A 21,586-nucleotide genomic window follows, 5' to 3' on the forward strand; every position below is an offset into this window, starting at 1 on the left:
TTTGCTAGATTGCTGGAGCTGATGTGACGCCAAAGATGAGATGGTGAAACTGGAACAGTCCCTTGTGAATATTGATTATGGGGAACTTCCTGCTTGACTCCTCAATTTTCATTTCCAGGTAGGTTTGTGACAAGTCAATCTTTGAAATCCACTCTCCATCTGCCAAAGATGCAAAAATGTCTTATATTCGTGGCGGGGGATACTGCACAGTACACAGCACTGGATTGCTGTTTACCTTGAGATCCCCACATACCACATATGCGAATGACTCCTGCCTTTCCTTTCTTGATCACCAGGAAAATGAGTGTGGCCCAATCATTCCACTCAGCCTTGGAGAGAATTCCAAATGCCTCCAAGCCCTGCAGTTCAGCATCCACTTCGATGTAGTGTGTAAGGCACTGGATGCGCTTTATGGAATCTTGGTGTTGCTGTATCATCTACTTCAACTCTAGCCTTCATGCCTTTGAGTTTTGTTGGGCTTGAAATTCTGCCCTGTGTTCGTTTAGGAAGAGAGACAACTTACACCGGAATATTACAAAACGTGGCTTTATTGCAGAATTCGTAACTGGCACAGCGAATCCACGGAGTCGCTGGAGAAGGCGTTCTGTTTTCCCCTTACAATCTGCTCTTATTTATACCCCTTTTCCCCCCAGCACACCCCCCGCTACATATTAGGTAATATCGGGCACTTGTGTCCATCTTATTGGCCCGCAGCCATATGCTCACGAGTTACCTGTTTCTTTTGTTTACTGAATCGCGTGACACTAATAGTATCGGTGTAGCGGGGTCCCCAGTTTCGTTCCCCCCTCCCTCGCATTCCGGCCTCCTAACATGTGTATTACGTGAGCCACTCCTGACCTGTAATGGCAGTCCCGAATTAACCCCAACACTCCCTCCCTTGGCCTCCCAGAGGCCACATCCCCACATCCCTTACAATCTTTTCCGCGGCTGCCGGGATCAGGCAGAGAGGTGAGCGTCCCCCGGCACTCTTTGGCGTGTCCTCCCTATTTGCTTATCCTGATTTGTCCGACCTAGGGTCACAAAATATGGGTAGGGGTTCCCTAAACATCCGCAATTTTTACAAGTAGCATGCAACATTTCAGAAAACTTAATCAATAACAAATTCACAATCCCCCCCCTTGCCATGGTCCATTTCAGTCCGTGTCCTCACATAGCGCGTCCGCTTTCCGGGAGGGCCGTGTCCTCCCCTTCCACCGGGAACAAGGGTGCCTGGTACGCCGGTGGAGGTCCATTCTTTCCAGTCAAGGCTCGATCTATAGTCCGGATGACTAGGGTCCTAATACAGGGTATGCAACAACAACCACACGTGATAAAGATAGCAATTTAAATAGACAGTCCTAGAGCCGACTGTCCCAGAAACGCTCCCCACTTGCCAGAGGTCTTATTTAGCCAGTAGAAAATGATGCCAGTTATTGTCCCCCTCCCTTCTTACCTTTTAATGCCCTGTTGGAGACCTCGGCGACAGGGTATGGACCATGCCACCGTTTTCTGTTCCAGGTGAGCTTCCCCGGGCCTCGGAGGAACACTTCCACTCCTACCTTGATGGTGTCCGACCCCTGCGGCTGCTCACTGTTAGATTATTGAACTCGCACAGTTATCAATTTTACCATATTTCTAAAAACTCTCATATACTCTGTTACTCAACACACAAATGTCTGAGTTTTGGTAACTCGAAATTGAAGTGCTCCATGGCTCCCTAGTACACAGAGAGGATCAAATGTGGGACGGTCGCCTTTCAAAACCTGACCTTCGCGTGGGAGATTTCTCCTCTTAACAACCAGTCTAAGGTAGGCGCCGTCAGTATCCCCGTGTACTACGGTGTCCCGCGACTTAATTCTCCTCACTCCTGAGACTTTTATGCCCATCGTGGGCGGCGGGTACCCTCACTCAGAAGACTTTTCCACGGGCGGAGAATCTTCCTAAAAACAGATAAGAGTTAGTACTTACCAGTCACGATTCTGCACCGGGAATGATCTCTCCCAGGGTAATTTGGGGTTGGTGAGGATCCGTCAGCAGACAAGATCTAACTCAGTGATTTAACTATCTAGTGGAAGTCTTAGATATAACAGGCACTTCCTGACCTTAGTCGAGCTTGCGGCCGCAAGTTGTCTGCCGTCGGACCCGCCAGCCTGTGTTGTCTCTCCCTCCCCACGTCGGGGTCACCAAATGTTGGGCTTGAAATTCTGCCCTGTGTTCGTTTAGGAAGAGAGACAACTTACACCGGAATATTACAAAACGTGGCTTTATTGCAGAATTCGTAACTGGCACAGCGAATCCACGGAGTCGCTGGAGAAGGCGTTCTGTTTTCCCCTTACAATCTGCTCTTATTTATACCCCTTTTCCCCCCAGCACACCCCCCGCTACATATTAGGTAATATCGGGCACTTGTGTCCATCTTATTGGCCCGCAGCCATATGCTCACGAGTTACCTGTTTCTTTTGTTTACTGAATCGCGTGACACTAATAGTATCGGTGTAGCGGGGTCCCCAGTTTCGTTCCCCCCTCCCTCGCATTCCGGCCTCCTAACATGTGTATTACGTGAGCCACTCCTGACCTGTAATGGCAGTCCCGAATTAACCCCAACAGTTTACCAATCCTCTTCTTAAACACCTTCTCAATAGCATTAAGCAGCTGTGCCAGTCTCTGGTTAGGGCTAACATTTGGGCTACCATTGCCTGTTGATGACACACTGAGAGCTTTGACTGAGTGCCAGTCTAGTTGGATTTTCCCAACCATTCACATCCAAAAAGTGCTGGTCCTCCACTTTTCAATACATAAAGCTCTAACTGCTGTGTTTAGCCTCCATGCATCACATTTGCTTTCAGTTTGCCTTTGTGGGGCAGTTTTTCACATGTGGAGGTCTTTTCTAATTGAATTTTAGGAAACAGTCAGTTGTAGTCAGCCTCTGGAGATGACCCTGTATCCAGCTCCATTTTCAGCTTTACACCAGACACATCTATTGTGACCAAGATAATTTTGTAATCTGCTTCGGTTATACTCTGCAGTTCTAGGCATGACAGTTCACCTTTGTCAGAATCTATGTTGTCCGATGCTGTTTTACATTCAGTAAGTTAATGCATTTGCTTAGTTTTGTGTTTGAGACTTTTCGCTGGGTTGTGGTTTTTGTCTGCTTTGTATACTCTCTCTATGTGATCTGCCTGTGACATTTTCTGCTGCTGTTTCTTTGAACCAACATTCATTTGCAGCATGGGAGGATTTCCCACGTCAATATAACTTTTGGCTTTTTGCACTATTCAGAGGCATTGTGTGCATCTCACATTCTAATCTCCTTTTCTGTAGCTATGCTGCATCCTTTGCTGCAGTTTCTCACAATATTGCTGTGGTCAATGCCCATTCTAAGGTTAGGTCTGTTTCGGATAATAGCCTCTTCTGAGTGCTTTGACTGAGCTGTCCCTTAATGCACCATAAAGTCTATCCTGAATGTCACAGCACTGGGAACATTTGCACAGTTCTGCAGTGTATTCAGAAAGCCCTTCATCTTTTGACTGGTTCCTTTTGTAGAATCTAAATCTCTAAGCTATTATCAACAGTTTACAGCTCAAGTAATTTTGTAAAATTGTAACAATTTCATCAAACATCTTGATTTCTGGCTTTGCAGGGGTTACTAAGTTGCGTAAGAGACGGTATGTTCTTGAGCTCATTAAGCTAAGAAGTGTAGGGGCTTTCTTTTGCTCCTCCGCGTTTCCCGCATTACAATGCAGCTCAACGCTCTTGATATACAACTCCCAGCATTCATTTTCACTTTCAAATTCATCAATTTTCCTGACTGAAGCCATCATCATCTTATTTTTACTTTAAATTTGCGCGTTTTTCACTATTACTCAAGGTTCCTTCGGCTTCTTCATGCTGTTTAACTCTCGCTGTTTTGTCCCGTAACTCTGGGTGCAGTTCATGATATTTTCTGAACTTCAGTTGTGCCTGTGCACACTTACATATATATTAAGTAAAAGCACGCACACGGGAGATGGCTTTAACTGGTGTATTCACATTCAACGAGAGAGAGAGAGGACAATGCATATGTGTAGACAACAGCACATGTGGAGACGAAAGATCAACACATAGAGCTAAGGGGAGAGCTCTCATTGCTCTAAAAGAAATAGATTCATACTTTAGAGTTGAGGAGTAATAACTGTTCCTGAACCTGTTGGTGTGGGTCCTGAGACTCCTGTACCACCTTCCTGATGGCAGCAGTGAGAAGAGAACATGGGCATCCTTGATGATGGATGTTCTTTTCCTGTAACAATGGTCCGTGTAGTTCAGTGGTGAGGAGTGCCTTGCCTTGATGGACTGGGCCATATCCACCACTTTTAGTAGGTTTGTCCTTGCAAGGGAATTGCTCTTTCCATACCAGGCCATGATACAACCAGTCAATATACTCTCTGCCATTATCGAGGTCTATCAAAGTTTTAGATAACATGCTGATTCTTCACAAACTTCTTAGAAAGTAAAGGTGCTGCCATGTTTTCTTTGTAATGGAATTAACGTGCTGGATCCAGGAGAGATCCTCTGTAATGATTACACCAACAAATTTAAAGTTGCTGAACCTCTCCACATCTGATCTCCCATTGAGGACTGGCTCATGGACCTCTGGTTTCCTCCTCCTGAAGTCAATAATCATCTCCTTGTTTATGCTGACATTGAATGGGAGTTGTTGTGCCACCACTCAGCTGGGTGTTCAACCTCCCTCCTTATGTTGATTTGTTGCCACCTTTGATCCAACCAATACAGTGGTGTCATCAGCAAGCTTAAATGTGGCATTGAAGCTGTACCTAGCCTCACAGTCATAAGTACAAAGTGAGTAAAGCAGTGGTGGTGGGGGGGGGGGGGGGTGGCTAAGCGTACAGCCTTAGGGTGCATGTGTGCTAATGGAGATTCAGAAGGAGATATTATTGCCAATTCAAACTGACTGGAGTCTGCAAGTGAGCAATTTGAAGAAATATTCATGGAAGGAGGTATTGAAGCCAAGGATATGCTCACTTCTCATTGCTACCATCAAAGAGGTGCTACAGGAGCCTGAAGACACACACTCAATGTTTCAGGAACAGCTTCTTACCCTCTTTCATCATATTTCTGAAAGGACAATGATTCCATGAACACTCTCTCAGTACTTTTTTAAATTTCCGCTATACATTTAATTTTCTTTCTTTTTGTGTACTTTTTATTATAATTTATAGTTTTTATTGCAATGCACTGCTGGCACAAAACAACAAATTTCACAACATTTGTCAGTGATACTAAATCTGATTCTGATTCTTATTCTGACTTGTAGCTTTTTGATTAGTTTTGAGGAGATGATGGTATTGGATGCCGAGCTGTTGTCAATGAAGAGCATCCTGCTGTATGCATCTCCACAGTCCACATGTTTCAGGATTGAGTGAAGAGCCAATGAAATGGCATCTGCAGTTATTGAGAAAACATTGTGTTAGTAGACAAGTACAGTATAAGCATCACAACGAGGTAGAGTAAAAGATCAATAGTCAATTTTTTTAGCATATGAGAGGCCTGATAACAGGAAGATAAAAGCTGTCCTTGAGTCCAATACTATGTGCTCTTAAGCTTTGGTATCATCTGTCCAATGGAAGTGGGGGAAGAAAGAAGGAGGGGGTCCTTGATTAAGCTGGCTGATTTCCAGAGCCAGAGATTGGACAGAGACAGTGGAAGGGAGATTGGTTTATATGATGGACTGGGTTGTGGATACAACATCTGCAATTTCTTGTGGCTTTGATCAGAGCAGTGACCATACCAAGCCTTGAAGCATCCAGACAGGGTGCATCAATAAAAGGTGTGCACTGATGGAGTGGAGGAGTTCCTTGTCAAGCCGATGAACAATCATTTCATGAGGCTTGTTGTGGATGTGGACAACGCAAAGTTGCAGATATTGAAATCTAGAGTAAGAAACAAGCTGCTGGAGGAAGTCCATGGGTTGGGCAGAAACTGTGAAGGGAAATGGACAGTCAATGTTTCGAGTGGACAGCGTTCATTCTGGACTGGAAGAGTAGAAAGGAGATGGTTTAGTATAAAAATTTGGAGGGAAGAGCTGGTGGGGATAGGCGGGACCAAATGAGAATGGGGAGATAGGTAGATGGAGAAAGGGAACATGAAATAACAACAGAGGCTGAGAGGGCTTAGGTGGAGGTGTCACGAGGCTGCAGATGATGGAATCTGATATGAGAGGGAGGTGGAGCAGAGTGTAAAGTAAGGGAGGTGGTGAGAGCAGATGAGGACAGTAGGAGAGGGGCCTAGTGAAAGTGGAGTTTGAGTAAACCCAATGGGTGGAGGAGGGGAAAGAGAGTTTTGATTGGGGGTGAATTGTGTTGCATTTAGAGAGAAGGGTGTGTGAGAGGATTTGAGCAGATCAGACGGAAAGAGAAAGGGACAGAGGGGGTTACTTTTATCTGAATTTAGGAAGTTTTATGTTCATACAGGGGGAGTATGATGCTTAATGTTTAATGGGGAGTATGTGAATGGAGATCAGTCTTTGGTGACGTCTGTTTGTGAATCTTATCCTGTTCAGCACAGTAGGTAGAGCCACTGCCTCAGCGCCCCTGACCCCAGGGTTTGATCCTGAACCTGGGTGCTGTCTGTGTGTAATTTGCACATTCTCATTGTGACCTTATGTTCCCCCCCCCACCCCGTGCTCCAGCAATGTACATGTTGGCGGATTAAGCGTCCGCTGTACATTGTCTGTTGTGTTGAGATGGGTAGGAGAACCTGGGAAGGAGGTGATGAGAATGTGGTGAGTTAAAGAATGGGGTTAATATGAATGGAAATTTGATAGTTGGCAAAGACAATGGGCTGAATGGCCTGTTTCCCTGCTGCCTCCCTCTGTGAGTGAGGGTCAGCTTCTGGCATGCTTGCCATAGGAATGGAACATTCTTGTCCAATACTTGGTTTAAATGTCTGGTGTCTTGGCACAACACACGAAGTGCAATCATGGTGATGAGAAACTTCTTTCTTGAAAAAATATTCCTGCTCATTCGGATTCGAGCCAGTGCTCACTTTGGCGAGATCCTGTCTGATGAATCATCACTCATTCATTACAATAATCCTTGTGTGACCATCACATCCATTTCAGTGGAAAAGGGTTGAGCTCACTGAGCCCCACTCACTCAGTCAAAGCCCTGACACTTTAAAGTCAAAAACATGCCAAATCTTTCCAAGAAAGATGGTCCAATTTTCCCTGAATTCTGCTCCAATACCAGTTCTGCCAGCTGAGAAAGTTTGGACATGGTCCAAGACATTGCAGAACTGATGGGGATATGAATGGGATCCTATTTACTGGGGTGTTAACCATAACGAGGATGTTGTCCTAATGAGGAGCCCTCAACCTCTCTACTGTACTTGCCTCTGCCTACTCAACTCTTGGATAGAGCACTAAACAGAATCATTGTAAAATTGCTTTACTATTGTCTTTATAGGGCGAGATTGGGCCAAGTGGTCCTCGAGGGGAGGATGGACCAGAAGGGCCCAAAGGTCGAGTGGGACCTGCAGGTGACCCCGGTCCATTAGGTCCGACAGGTGAGAAGGTGAGAGACTCTGTGGTATGGTGCATCTTGGATGGCAAAATGTTCTTGTTAGTGCCAACGTCTGTGAGAAATTTCCTTTCCCCACCAGCCACTCTCCAGTCCTCTTCAACCTCCATATTTTCTCACTTCCCTCTACGACCTCCCAACCCTGCTATCCATTCTGCTCTCCATCTCGTCCTTCCTATTTCCTTTGCTACTTCACCTTTCCAGTCCCTATTCCATCCCCTTTCACTACAACTTTTTCCCCTCCTACTTTTCCATCTCCCATTCCCAGCATTCCATTTCCACTCATTCCCCACTCCTTCATTTTCTCTGCTCATTTTGGTCTTCCCCTCTTCCTCCCCAGTTTCCCATTCCCTCTCTTCACTTCTCTTTGCCTTCTTGTCCTTTCCCTTCTTACTTCTACTTCTGTTTCTTCCATACAGTCCATGATCCCCTTCTTTCTCCTACCTTCCTTCCTTCCTGAAATATCTTGTCCCCTCTTTTCTTTTGTTTAATTTCCTGGTCATTCCTTGCCTTGCCTTGAGAATGAAGATGTTTTGATTAATTGGATCCTAGTAACTATCTCCTTCCGTTCTTATAACATCATGTTCTTTCCATCCCTGCCTCCAGCCAACTCCATATTTATCATTACCTCACCTACCCATCAGCCTTCTGTTATTCAAACTCTAATTTATGTCTTGTTACCTTGTGGTAACTACTCTAAGCTCTGTAGACTGATTCCATGACCTCAATCCTCTTGCTACTGTTATCCTGGCCTTACACAAAATCTTAATTACATTCTTATCCTCTCCTCCAATGCAAAATAAAACTTCCAACTTGCCCCAATGTTTATCTGTTATTGCGGTTCACCTTACCTGACCCCCTCCATCTCATCAACTTTTCTTTACTCATAACTCCTTCTCCTTTTAGCCATTGCCTGCAACAAACTTTAGTTGCCTTCCCTTGAAGGGCATGGGCAGGTGACAGGACAGACGTCTCCCCATGCTCCTGAAAACAGATGACTAATCCTGAAATATCTGCAAAGTTAACATCTGTTTGATAGACCTGTGTATTAACTTGGGATATTTTATTGTGTTGGAAGTTTCACTTAATAATGTTACTCTTATCTGTCAAATATATAGCATTATACGTGGATAACAGCATTTAATATCAAGTATTTTGTTTCAGGGTAAGCTCGGAGTACCTGGTCTTCCCGGATACCCAGGGCGTCAGGGTCCCAAGGTAAGGATATCAGGAAGCACCATAATCGGTATACTGCATATTTAGTTCAAGTTCATAGATCATTGGACGTCCATCTTTGAGCATTATTGCCATTCCTTCATTGTATATATTTCCACATCTCTGGATTCCCTCTCTAGCACCATTGTCGGAGATGTTATAGGGTGATACACAAGAAAACAGGTCCTTCGCCCATCAGCTCTGTGCTGACAGTGTTCACTAATGGAACACTGATCCTACTTTATTCTTCCCAATTCTCATCAGCCCCACATTCTCCCACTCATCTACCTGGTAAATTTACAGCAGCCAGTTAAATGCCGATCTGTTCTGCTGTGGGAAGAAATGCACGTGGTCATAGTGAAATGATGAAGACTCCTCACAGAGCCAGGGGGTCAGCACCAATCAGCAAACATAAGGAATGCTTCAATAGTTTTCCAGAAGGGCACCACTTCAAGAACATGGCTAACCACCAGCTTATCAATGACAAAAAGGGATGGGCAATAAGTATTGTCAGTGATGCCCAGATCCTAAATGAATGGAGTCATAAAGTCATAGAAAAGCAGAGTACAGAAACAGGGCCTTTGGCCTGTCAAGTCCGTGCTGAACAATTTAAACTGGCAATGACCTGACCTGCACCCAGACCAAAGACATCCATATTCCTACTATCCATGTACCTGTCCAAACGTCACATGTATATTGAAAATGAGCTCGCATGCACCACTTGCGCTGGCAGCTCGTTCCACACTCTCACAACTTTGTGAATAATTTTTGCCTCAGATCCTTTTTAATCCTTTCCCCTCTCATCTTTAACCTAAGTTCCGAGACTCCCTGACACTAACAAAAAAATCTGTGAACATCTTCCCTTTCATGTGTTTTGGGACTATTACCCAGTTCAACCCAATCCAGTTTGTGTTCCTTTGGTAGGTTGAGGCAATTCTTTCAAGAAAATAAAGAATCCTACAGCCATGCTGATTGAGAGTTTATTGAGGCTTCAGTGACCTGTCGCTGTTTAATCTGTCTAAAACATGCCTTCTTTTCACAGGGCTCCCTTGGTTTCCCTGGATTCCCAGGTACCAATGGCGAGAAAGGTGCTCGGGTAAGTTCTGAAAAACAAAACAATAAAGGTATTAACCAAGAAGTACAAGCTCACCAACTGGAACCAAGCACTTTTCTCATGTGTGTTGAATTTGTCTCCCATCATCTATATCTCTTTCTCCATACTCACTCTGTTTCACAAACTTTTTTCTCTCTTTTGGTATTTCTTTGAGTTTCCTCCCCTTTTTATGGATTCACCTATTTTGCTGTTCCCTCTCTCACTCATTTTTTCACTTTCTTCTCTAGTTTTCTGTTCAAAGTTTCTCATCCTCTTTCTCCTCCATGTCCCCTCCCCTCTTTCCACACAACTTCAGGGAAACTGAAGGACGTAACTCTTCATCTCTGCCTCCTCAACTTACATCTTTGCATTTTCCTTTGAGTCTTCCTTCTCCATCTCCCTCTCCATCACCCTTTATACCTGCTTTTCTCACCCCTTTTCTCATTCCTCCTTTGCTTTCTCATTCAATAGAGTGTCACTCTTCATTTTATTCCGTGCCTATCTCCATGCAGAAATCTCATTTTTCTTCTGTCCTTACAGGGTTTGCCAGGCAAGATGGGCCAAAGAGGACAACGTGGACCCACGGTATGTCTGATTTTAAAGGATTTCAGTTGACTTCTCTTCTGATGTAGTTGGTTGAGACTGGTCAATCTGTGGATAGTGAGGAAGATTGACAACAGGGTTTAGACCAATTGGGGATGTGGGCAGAGAATTGACAGAATGGAAGAATGGAGGTTAATCCAGGCAAGTGTGAGGTACTGCACTCAGGAAGGTCAAATGTAAATGGTAAGTATATGGTAAGTAGCACACTTGGGAGCATTGATATGTAGAGGAAACTTGGAGTGCAAAGGCACGTCTCCCTGAAAGTGGCAACTCAAGCAGGTAGGGTAGCAGAGGAGGCATGTCGTTCTTGCCCTCATCGAGTATAAAATTTGGCAAGTCTTGCTGCTGCTGCTGCATAAAACTTTATATAGGCCATATTTGGAGTATGCAGTTCTGGTTGCTATATTACAGAAAAGGATTTTGGAGAGAATGCAGAAGAGATTCACTAAGATGTTGCTGGGTTAAGAGAGTATTAGCATAAAGATGAAGTTGGGCAAATTTAGACTATTTTCTCAAGAGCACTGGAAGCTGAGGGGCAAACTGATGAAAGTGTATAAAATTATGAGGGGCATAGATAAGTAGATAGTCAGAGCCTTTTCTCCAGGGTGGAAGTTTAATACATATTCACCCCAAGAAAGTTTAAAGGAGATTTATGAGGTAAGATCTGGAACATGCTGCCAGGAATAGTGGTAGAATCAAGTATGGTAGCAAAATTTAAGAGGTCACATGAACGGGCAGGAAATGCAGAGTTATTGATTAGTACAGGCAGATGGGATGAGATTAATTTAGCCTCAAATCGCATGGATAGTATGGTCTAAAGGGATTTTTCCTATGCTGTACTGTCCTTTGTTTCATGCAAAGTGATTATCATCCACAGATTAACATGGTTAGTGAGACTGAGAGGCGTATCAATAGTGCCGTATGATTCCCGTTACCTGTTTATAAGACCATAAGTCCATATCTGCCAGGAACTGGGCTTGACTGATAATACCATTGCTTTTCTTTCTCAGGGACCACGTGGTCAACGAGGGCCAAGAGGAGCAACTGGCAAGCCAGGTGCTAAGGTGAGGATAATGGGTGTGTTAAGTGTCTGGAGATTCTGTTAAATAGTGTCTGATCTTGGAGTGACAATGCTTACTGAGGGATGGATATATAACTGAGTGAGTGTTATAACTGAGAACCATATCGTGGGTGGGGGTGTGTTATAGAAAGTGAATTTTGCACCTTACATGCTGAAAATTCTGGATAAGCACAGCATCTATTTTATAAATGAGCTTCTTATTGAGGGTATGGGTAGGTAGTTATGTTATAACAGAGAGCTTTGCTCAAAGTAATGGAGCTTGGATCTTCCCGATAGGTGTGGAATGGCATCCCTATGTGTGATAGCAGGAGTTATAACCGAGAGATTTATATTTGGGGCAGGACAGAGAGTGACTTAATAGTGACATAATGAAGCTTATTGTCACTCTATAGCTGTAGATCTTGTACTAGATGGGAAGTTAGAAGCCTGTAATTTTAAGAAGTTATTTAAGGTATGGATGTGTTGTTATAATTAGGGAGTTTAGCTGGGTGTTGGAAAGGACCAGAGTGATGTTACCTAAGGTGGAGCAGGGTGTAATTTCAGTGAAGGCTGGTACTTGGTTGTATCACTGCAGGAAGCTGACTTGCTCCATTGGACAATGCATTGCAACTCATTATGTTCTTTTTGCTCTCTCAACAGGGAACCTCAGGGACTGATGGACCTCCAGGTCCTTCAGGAGAAAGGGTGAGTCTGCATGCCTCCAGAAACCCCTGCCTTCAGAACAGGATGGGGCCAGGTGAAATCGTCCTGGCCTCCCTTCCATCATTCAGCACCAACCACCCACCGACAAACTTCGCTCACAGCCAGTGCAGTTGCCTCTGCCATTATCACTTCTTGTGTGCCTGTTCAATTAGCCTAAACCATTTCTAATGCTGAAAAGAGCAAGGAATATGGGAAAAATCATAGGAAGAGGCTGCAGGGAACGATTGGCCATGATCATATTCAGCTTTTGAGCAGAAACAATGGCCCACTCCTGTTCCTATTGTTGACTCTTGATGTGCGGAGGGATCTTGGGATACAAGTCTGTAGCTCCCTGAAAGTGGGCGCACAAGTAGAGAGGGTGATGCAGAATGCATATGCATGCTTGTCTTCATTGTTTAAGTCTAAGAGAAAGGAAAACATGTTGCAATTTTATAAACATTTGGTTAGGCTGCACTTGGAGTATTATGCGCTTTTCTAGTTGCTCTAGTACAGAAAGAATGTAGAACCTTCCTTAATGGCACAGCAGAGGTTAACCAGGATACTGCCTGGACTGGAGGTTATGAGCTAGAAGGAGAAGTTCAACAAGCTTGGGTTGTTATAAGTTCAAGTTTATTGTCTTCTGAATGTACATATACACAGCCAAATGAAACGATGTCCCTCCAGACCATGGTGCACTCACAAAGCATATCACACACAGCACATAAAACAAAATTTTACCACAAATACACTAAGTTACTAAAACATAATTCAAAATGCACAGCACAGGTAAACAGTAAACAGCTCGCATGATGGTAGAGTATTTATTAGTTTCACACCCTGGGGGAAGAAGGTGTTTTCCAGTCTGGTAGTTCTAGTCCTGATACTTCTGTACCTCATTCCTGATGGTACTAGGTCACAGTGTTAGGGGAATAGGTGTTGGAGATACTCAAGAATGTTTCATAACCTTCATATACAACACTCCCAGTAATGTCACAAATGGGGGAGGGAGGCCCCGGTGATCCTGTTGATGCTCTTTACTATCCTCTATAGGGCCTTGCAATCTGATGCCTTGCAGCTTCTGTACCACTCAATGATACAGCCAGATAGTGCACTCTCCATGGTGCTCCTGTAGAAAGATAATAGAATGCGGGTGAAGAGTCTTGTATGCCTCAGTCTCCTCAGAAGGTGTAGATGCTGCTATGCTTTCTTGACTAATGAGGAGTTCTAGTGGATCCAGGTTAGATCATTCACTATGTGCACACCAAGGAACTTTATGCTCTTCACTCTCTCCGTGGCAGAGCCATTGATGTGTAATTGAGAATGGTCAACCTGTGCCTTCCTGAAATCCAAAACCCTCTGGAGCATTGGACACTGAGGGCATCTGTGTATAAAAATAAGTAAGGCATAGATAGAGTAGACATTCTGAATACCTTTTCCCCATGGTAGAAATGTCAACTACTGGAGAACTTCAGTTAAAGTGAGAGGGGTAATATTTAGGGGAGGTATGTGCTTTTACACAGAGAGTGTTGGGTGCCTGAAGCAGGCTGCTGTGGATGGTGGTGGATTGAGATACAATAGTGGTGTTTAACAGGCTGTTAGGTAGACACATGAATGTGCAGAGAATGGAGAGGTATTGACCAAGACCAGTTAGTAGAGATTGGCTTAAATTGGCATTGTGTTTGATACAGACATGATAGGACAAAGGGCCTGTTCCTGTGCTGTATGGTTCTATATTCTAAGTTCTTCTATGTTCCATGGCAATGGACAGGGTGGGGGAATGGGAGCCAAATTCAGTGATAGGCTAAGTAGTCTTCTTTGTCATTACAATGTAGGATATATCAACGCTTTACTGGTGCAGGCTGTCTTCTGGGCTTTACAACATTTCTTCAGTGTTCAGTGTCACTGATGTAATTAGAATACCTTCCCCTGGTGGAACCAACTTTACCAAACACAGTGAGGTGGTAATGATAAATTCTTCACCAGATCCCCAGCCCCTTCCAGCTCCTGAGGTGGGATTGCTCAGTAAGTGAAGTTTAAACACCCATAATGAACTAGACTGGGGTGAGGTGGTGAGTCCATCTCAAGCAGCAATTTACACCACACTGCATAAACAAATGCCAGGACAGGTGAGTAAATAACAAAATGCTGCAGAGGTTGGTAAGTTGAAGCCTGGAAACTCTCAATAGTTCAGGCAGCATCTGTGGAGAGAGAGGCAATTTATGAGCCGGCAGATTAGTGGCTTTTGGTTAAAATAACAGGTTAGGGAAAGGAAGAGAACTGGAGAGAGACATTGAAAATGTAAAACCATAGAATGAGGCATTCAGCCTACCCTGTCTGTCCCTTGTACAGCTGAATGAATACAAAATGCTGCAGATGGTGGAAATCTGAGGTTAAAATAGAAAATGCTTGAAACATTCAGCGGTTCAGGGAGCAGCTTCAGGGATAAGGACTTTTTAACCCGAAACATATACTCGGCTAGTTTTCCACAGACATTGCCGGACCTACTAACTGTTTCCAACATATTCTGCTTTCATCACAGCTGCCCAAACCTCCCCCCTCCGCCATCCTGCACTGAATGTCTAACACTACAAGCCACAGCTTTTTAAGGGTGAACTCAAGCACGATTTAAGTGTGATGAGAGTTCCAGACCCTTAACACCCTCTGGGTGAAAATATTTTTTCTCCTCCCCCCTCTGATCCTTCTACCAGTCACTTTAAGTCTATGTTCTTCAATTATCCAGACCTCCTGATAATTTTATACGTACACTTCACTTAAGTCTCCCAAAGCCAAGAAAAACAATCCAGCGTATCCAATTTTTCCTCATAGCTGCAGTTTTCCAGAGCTGGCAAAAAATTCATAACTCTCCTCTTCTCCCTCTCTAATGTAGTTAAATCTACTCTGTAATGTGTTGAGCAGAACTGTACTGAGACATGAGCTGTGGACTAATAATTCCAGTCCACTGGTCCTCCCTAAGCTATGAACGCCTAACATATGGACACCCCACACACAAGAACAGTGGAGTGGACGAGGGTGATGTGCCAGCTGTAGCCAGACTACGGGCATACTCTGCTGGCTGGGAACAGGGTACATCCCTGCAACTTCTGTCTTCCAACCTGAGCCGCAAAAACTGTGGCTGCGTGAAGCTGAGCAGACCTAGCCGTTCACCCCCTGAGTCAGAGGGGCCAGCTGGTGACTGCTATTCCCACACATACTCCCTCTCCCTTCGCTGCTGTTTCTAAGACACTCTCCCATGCACAGGGTTTCTGCTCATTCCTGATTTACGGACAATTTGCGTTACAAGCACCACTCACAAAAATGCTGGAGGCATTCGGCAAGTCAGGCAGCAGGCAGCATCCATGGAGGAGAATAATCATCTGCAGAATCTCTGGCATTACAAACAGTTCTTCAGAATGGAACCCGGTCATAACCCAGGAACTGACTAACCTTGGAGTTCCCAGTGCCTTGGGTCATTGAGGGCAGCCTCCTGCCTGTCTGCTTCCTGTGCGCACACATCTTCATGCTGGTCAACATCGTCCCCCTTGTCCTGTTGCACCCTCACTTCCACAGCCTCAGAATTTCCCATTCATTGTTATAAGGGTGCTGGTGAGGCCGCACTTGGAGAAGTGTGCATAGTTTTTGTCATCCCACTACAGGATGGACGATACTAAACTGGAAAGAGTGCAGAAAAGATTTACAAGGAGGTGGCCAGGACGTGGGGGATTGAATTACACGGTAGACTGGGACTTTTCTCCTAGGGGTGTACGAGACTGCGAAGTAACCTTATAGAGGGGGATAAAACCACAAGTGGCACATACAAGGTGAATGCACCCAGTCTGACCCAGAGTTGGGGTATCAAGAACTAGAGAACATAGGTTTAAGGTGAGAGGGAGAGATTTTAAAGGAATTTAAGCAATGCATTTTTTACATAGCGGGTGCTGTATATATGGACAGAGCTTCCAGAGGAAGTGGTTGAGACAATTGGACAGCGTTCACAGATAGGAAAACTGCCACTGAAATGGCACAACTGGAACTCTGTGTGTGTGTGACTGTCAATGTCGAGAGTGGGAACTGTGAGGGTGAGCACGTGGGGATGGGCACTGTGAGGGTGAGCACGTGGGGATGGGCGCTGTGAGGGTGAGCACGTGGGGATGGGCGCTGTGAGTGTGGCACAGACTTGCCCTTGCTTTTTCTTCTGTTTGATGTGTTTGACTAATGTGAAGATGGAGATATCCGTATGACTGATTTCTCTCTCTCTCACACACACACACACACACACACACACACACACACACACACACACACACACACACACACACACACACACACACACACACACACACACACACACACACACACACACACACACACACACACACACACACGTCTCATTTTAAAGAGGTGACCTTCCTCTCTGTTCTCTTTAATTCAGGGACTTCCTGGACCTCAAGGACCCACTGGATTCCCAGGACCAAAAGGACCTCCGGTAAGTGAACTAGCTTCATTTTCCAGTTCCTACCCTGTGCTGTTGTCTCACACACTCACAGACTCATTCGTACTCACATATACCCACACAGAGCCACATACACACTCACTCTCTCTGACATAGACACACAGTTAAGTGTACGCAATGGTATATAAACAGATATACACGCATGCATGCACTTTGTTATACATACACAATCTCACTCTGACATTCTCAAACAAAATCACACCCACACCCACATAATTTGATGCATAATGCCTCAAATACAGCTACACACACAGGTACGCACACATTCTCCCCACTCATAAAGAGACACACCTGCCAAAACATAGGTAACATACAGTATACACACTCTCACACAAATGCACTCTATCACAAATTTTCTGTCAAAGAGAGACCTGCCCTCTCACACATGCACTTGTACTCTTACACACTGTCTCACATAGACTCGCATGAAGACAAACATACACACTTTGTAATGCAAATAGACTGGGGTGGAGTGTTCTGTAAAATGACGGGTCAGTGTGCCTGGAGACAGACTGAGATGATCGGGGGAGTTCACCCTGGAGAAGTGGTGCCTCTCCAGCAGTGGGCTACAGCTGCAGAACACACATCCGTTCAGAGACACCCACCCTTGCCCTTATGGACACCCACATCTGTGGCTCAAGGCTGCTGGTAAAGATGCTTGCTGGGTGTCCTGTGATTGCTTCGCTATTGCTGAGTGATTTTAGTGTGGCAGCAGAGGGGGGTGGATGATAATCTGATATACCAACTCGACTTCCTTTCTTCGACAGGGACCTCCAGGAAAGGACGGAGTGCCTGGACACCCTGGGCAGAGAGGAGAAGTGGTGAGTGTAACCTGAATGCAGTATCCCATTGCACTGGGAGATTATTATACAGGAAGGGTGGATTTCTTGGTTTTTTTTTGGGAACATTAGTGTGTTACAGGGAAGCATTTTATTGAGGTTGGTTAATGTGCTGGGGGGGATGAGGTTTATTGGGAGAATTCATTGATTATAGAGAAAGATTATATTTGTTGATTGGTTAGTGTACTAGTGGTACAGAATTATTGGAAATGTTCACTGATTAGAGAACGGGATTAAGTTGGGTTGGGTCATGCACTATTGGTATAAGGTTTACCTGCAGAATGCATTTGCTACAGAGAAGCAGTTCAGTGGGATGGTTGATACAGCCCAGGGAAGGTTTTATTGTGAGAGTTAAGTTACTACAGTGAAGAATCTCACTGGGACAGTTAATGTTCCAAGGGTTTACCAAGGAACATTTCATTGGGTTAAATGATTAGCTTGGAAGACATCTTTCAGTAGGCCAGGAGTTGAAGGATGTATTGTGCAGTGAGAGGGCTAGGTTCAAATGTGTTGCTGGCTTTTCCTCATGGCTGACTTCTCTCATTCTTGCATGTGCATGAACAATGCCTGGTGATGTGTCGACTCCGGTTTCCAGGGTTTCCAAGGCAAGACTGGCCCACCTGGGCCTCCTGGTGTGGTTGGACCTCAGGCAAGTCCCACTTTTCATGTCCGCTCCTCACTAACCTCCCTCCCATCCTCCTTGATCCTGCCTTAACTTCTGACATTAATGTGACTTGCTGGCTTTCTCCCATAGGGCTCCAGTGGTGAATCAGGACAAATGGGTGAGAGGGGACATCCAGGTCCTCCTGGGCCCCCTGGGGAACAAGGACTATCTGGACCATCTGGGAAAGAAGGCACGAAGGTGAGAGGACTGCAGGCCTGCGTGGTTGGGATGGTTGAGATGGCTCATGTTTGCAGGGGTGTGCATGTCCAACTGTTGATCAGTGGTACTGAGGCTGTCTCTCTTCCTTGCAGACTGTTGGTCTCAGTAACTGTCAATCACCACTGTTATACTGGAATATGGTTGCAAAGATCAAGCAAGGGGGATATTCCCAGCCCGTCTGCAATGGTGGGAACTCTGAGTCAGTGACAGGATTAGTGCTGAGCGGGGGCAAGGTGGTAGGGGCTGAGAGTGATTTTGGTGTGTGGCGTCACTAGCAGGTGGGGGCAAGTTCCTCCATTGAATCAGTGCTCTACCCCATACAGTTAATACCTCTGCCCAGCTCTGAGCACAAGGCCTGCAGGGAGCTTCTGCTACTGAGCCTTAGACTTGCGAATTCTGATGGTTCATCTGTCTTGAAGTACTACAGTATCCACAAATCTGTGATATCTGTCTCTCTCTTTTTCTCTGTATTCCAGACTTTATTTCTTTTTTATTTCACAACGTCATTTTTCCCATTCTTCTTGTCTCCATCTGGCCATCTGTTAGGCACTCCTTACCTGTCTCTACCTCAATCGATAGCTGAGACTTCTCCTCTCTCTCTCCTTCTGTTTCCATTTATCATCTCTCTCTCTCTGCTTCTCTTCTCTCTTGCTCTCTCCCTCTGCCCTACTTTCCCTCTCTCTTGCTCTCTCCATCTCCCTCTTCTTTTCTCCCTCCCTCTCTCTTACCCCCTCTTCCCTGCCTCTCTCTCCACCTTTCTCAACTCCTTCTCTCCCTCTCTCCCACACACTTTCCCTTTCCTTCTCCACCTTTCTCTCTTTCTCCTACTCTAATTCCTCCTTCACATTCTCTATCTTTCTGTATCTATCAGTATCTCTGTGTAGTGTCTATCTCCAATAGTCTCTCTTTCTTTAGTGTTCCTCCTTTCCCTCATTAGGCTTTGTTAACCTGTTACTAGTTCCGTACACTGCTGTCCACTGTAATAGATCTACAAGTACAGATACTGTTGACAAACTCTTGCTACCTCTTGTCTACCACAGGGTGACCCTGGCCCTCCTGGTGGCCCAGGCAAAATCGGACCTCCCGGTCTGAGGGGCTTCCCTGGTGAGATTGGATTGCCTGGAACTCCGGTGAGTAAATGGATGGGAGGAATTGGAGGTGAAAGTGATTAGTAAAGACTCAACTCCTCAACCCACCTCCCACCTCTCTTCCCTCAATCATTATGTATCACCCATCCCCAGAATTCACTCTCCCAACTTCCTTCCCTCAATTCCATCTGCAACTTGTTCCCTCTAACTCTTACTGCAATTCTCCTGCAATTCCCTCCTTAGTTGGTTCCGTTTAAACTCTCTCCTCCAACCCTCACTTCTCCCAAAACTCTCTCCCCCACCATATCTTAAATCCTGACCCATTACTCTCCCCAAATGATTTCCTCAACTTTATTTTGCAATTCACTCTCAACGCTACCGTTTTCCCCAACTCACTCGCCAACCCTCTTCCCATCTCTTTCAACTCCTTTCCCCTGAATCCCTTCCTCCAATTCCCTCTCCCAACTCCGTCCTCAAACACTTTTACTGCAGACACCTTTCCACAACCCTGACCATAATGTCCTCGCCAACCCCTCTCACCACCACTCTCCCCCATCCTTCCCCTCAACCTTTCTCCCTGACCCCTCTCCCTAGCCCCTCCTTAAACACCCACTCCTTCAACTCCTCTCCCTCGACCCATCTCCCCGACCCTCATCCCAACCCATGTTCCTGAACCTTCTCCCCTACCCACTCTCCCTCAACACACTCTTCCCCAAACTGCTCTCTCCCACCCACTCTTCCACAATTCTCTCTCCCCAATTATTTCCCATAACGTTATCTCTCTGTCAATCCGTTCTCCCTGAATATTCTCTCCCCAACCGTGTCTCACCCACATATTTCTCCCCACCCAATTTTCTCTTCCCAACTCTGTCTCCTCCACAGCTCTCTTCTCAATTCTCCCCTCAGTTCTTTCCTCCCCAAAATGTCTCCCCTTACTCCTCTCAACACCCACCTCTCCTCTCCAATGTTCTCTTTCTCTTGAATCCTTTTCCTTTGTTGGGCAGCATTGCTCAGATTTGGATCAGACTGGAGCCCAGCTGAGGGCACAACTCATGGAGATCCCATCATCGTTACGCTCCACCGCCTCAGGGCCACTGGCAGAGAACATGCTGCTATGAGTAAATTGTGAAAGTCAGTCATGGAGAGCATCTGTGGAAATTATATGAAGACGAGAAAACTCCCTTCAACCTGCTGCTTCAAGGAACCAGCTGGCTTCTCCCACTGTGAGCAGCAGCCAACTGCTCCTATTCCCACTGCATGGTCTTAGACTCCATAACCACTTCTAACACTGTCTGAGACACAGCGGTCTTTGAATTGTAAAGCAATATGACTTAATGCATTGAATGTGAGGGATTGTATTTCATATTTACATCGGTTGAATTCAAATTATTAACAATTCTATCAATGCTCCTTCATATCTGACTAACATAACAGAGTGTAGTGTAGGAACTTATAATACCTCCACTTCTGTACACACAAGTTTACATAGCGTCCTGTTATATAAGACCTAGTGCTTATTATATTCAGGTTAAGTTTTTTGTTATATGCAGAAGTACAGTGATATACAAGTATAATGAATATAAATTATACATAAATTATGTTTGATGTTGAAGAGAAATAAAAGATATATCTTCACCATCTTGTATAATTTATTCATAATTTATATTCTGTGTGTTGTCTTTGCCTCCATGTTTGTGATACCGTTAGAAAAAGTTTCTTCATTGTACTTGTACATCAAGTACAAGTATTCATTCAGGCAGACAAGACATTAGTGGAGAAAGCACAATCAGAGACAAGCCCATGCAAGTGCAAGAGGTTGCCGGTTGTGTTTAATAGCTGAGGTGGGTTTAGTGTTGTTCAGAATAATTAATCCTATTGTCACAGGTTTGACCTGTTGATGGTTTGATCAGCAGATCAGGCCTTCAGTGACCTGCTTCTACTGGTTAATTCTCACATGTGCCGAGGTACAGTGACAAACATATAATGGTCCATGCAGATCATTTCAGAGCATCATTAAAT

The 21,586-nt window shown here is 45.0% G+C and overlaps 1 protein-coding gene across 1 annotated transcript in view; it reads left to right on the forward strand.

The window, feature by feature from the left end:
- LOC140716737 (uncharacterized) overlaps positions 1-21,586 on the forward strand; it is a 251,627-nt gene that overhangs the window by 159,099 nt on the left and 70,942 nt on the right. Inside the window, 11 exon segments of the mRNA XM_073029546.1 lie at positions 7,461-7,568; positions 8,739-8,792; positions 9,832-9,885; positions 10,423-10,467; positions 11,496-11,549; positions 12,206-12,250; positions 16,677-16,730; positions 17,525-17,578; positions 18,192-18,245; positions 18,351-18,458; positions 19,520-19,609. Of these exon segments, the coding sequence (XP_072885647.1) occupies positions 7,461-7,568; positions 8,739-8,792; positions 9,832-9,885; positions 10,423-10,467; positions 11,496-11,549; positions 12,206-12,250; positions 16,677-16,730; positions 17,525-17,578; positions 18,192-18,245; positions 18,351-18,458; positions 19,520-19,609 (720 nt within the window).

Source organism: Hemitrygon akajei, chromosome 2, assembly GCF_048418815.1.
Source record: "Hemitrygon akajei chromosome 2, sHemAka1.3, whole genome shotgun sequence".
Classification (NCBI taxonomy): Eukaryota; Metazoa; Chordata; class Chondrichthyes; order Myliobatiformes; family Dasyatidae; genus Hemitrygon; species Hemitrygon akajei.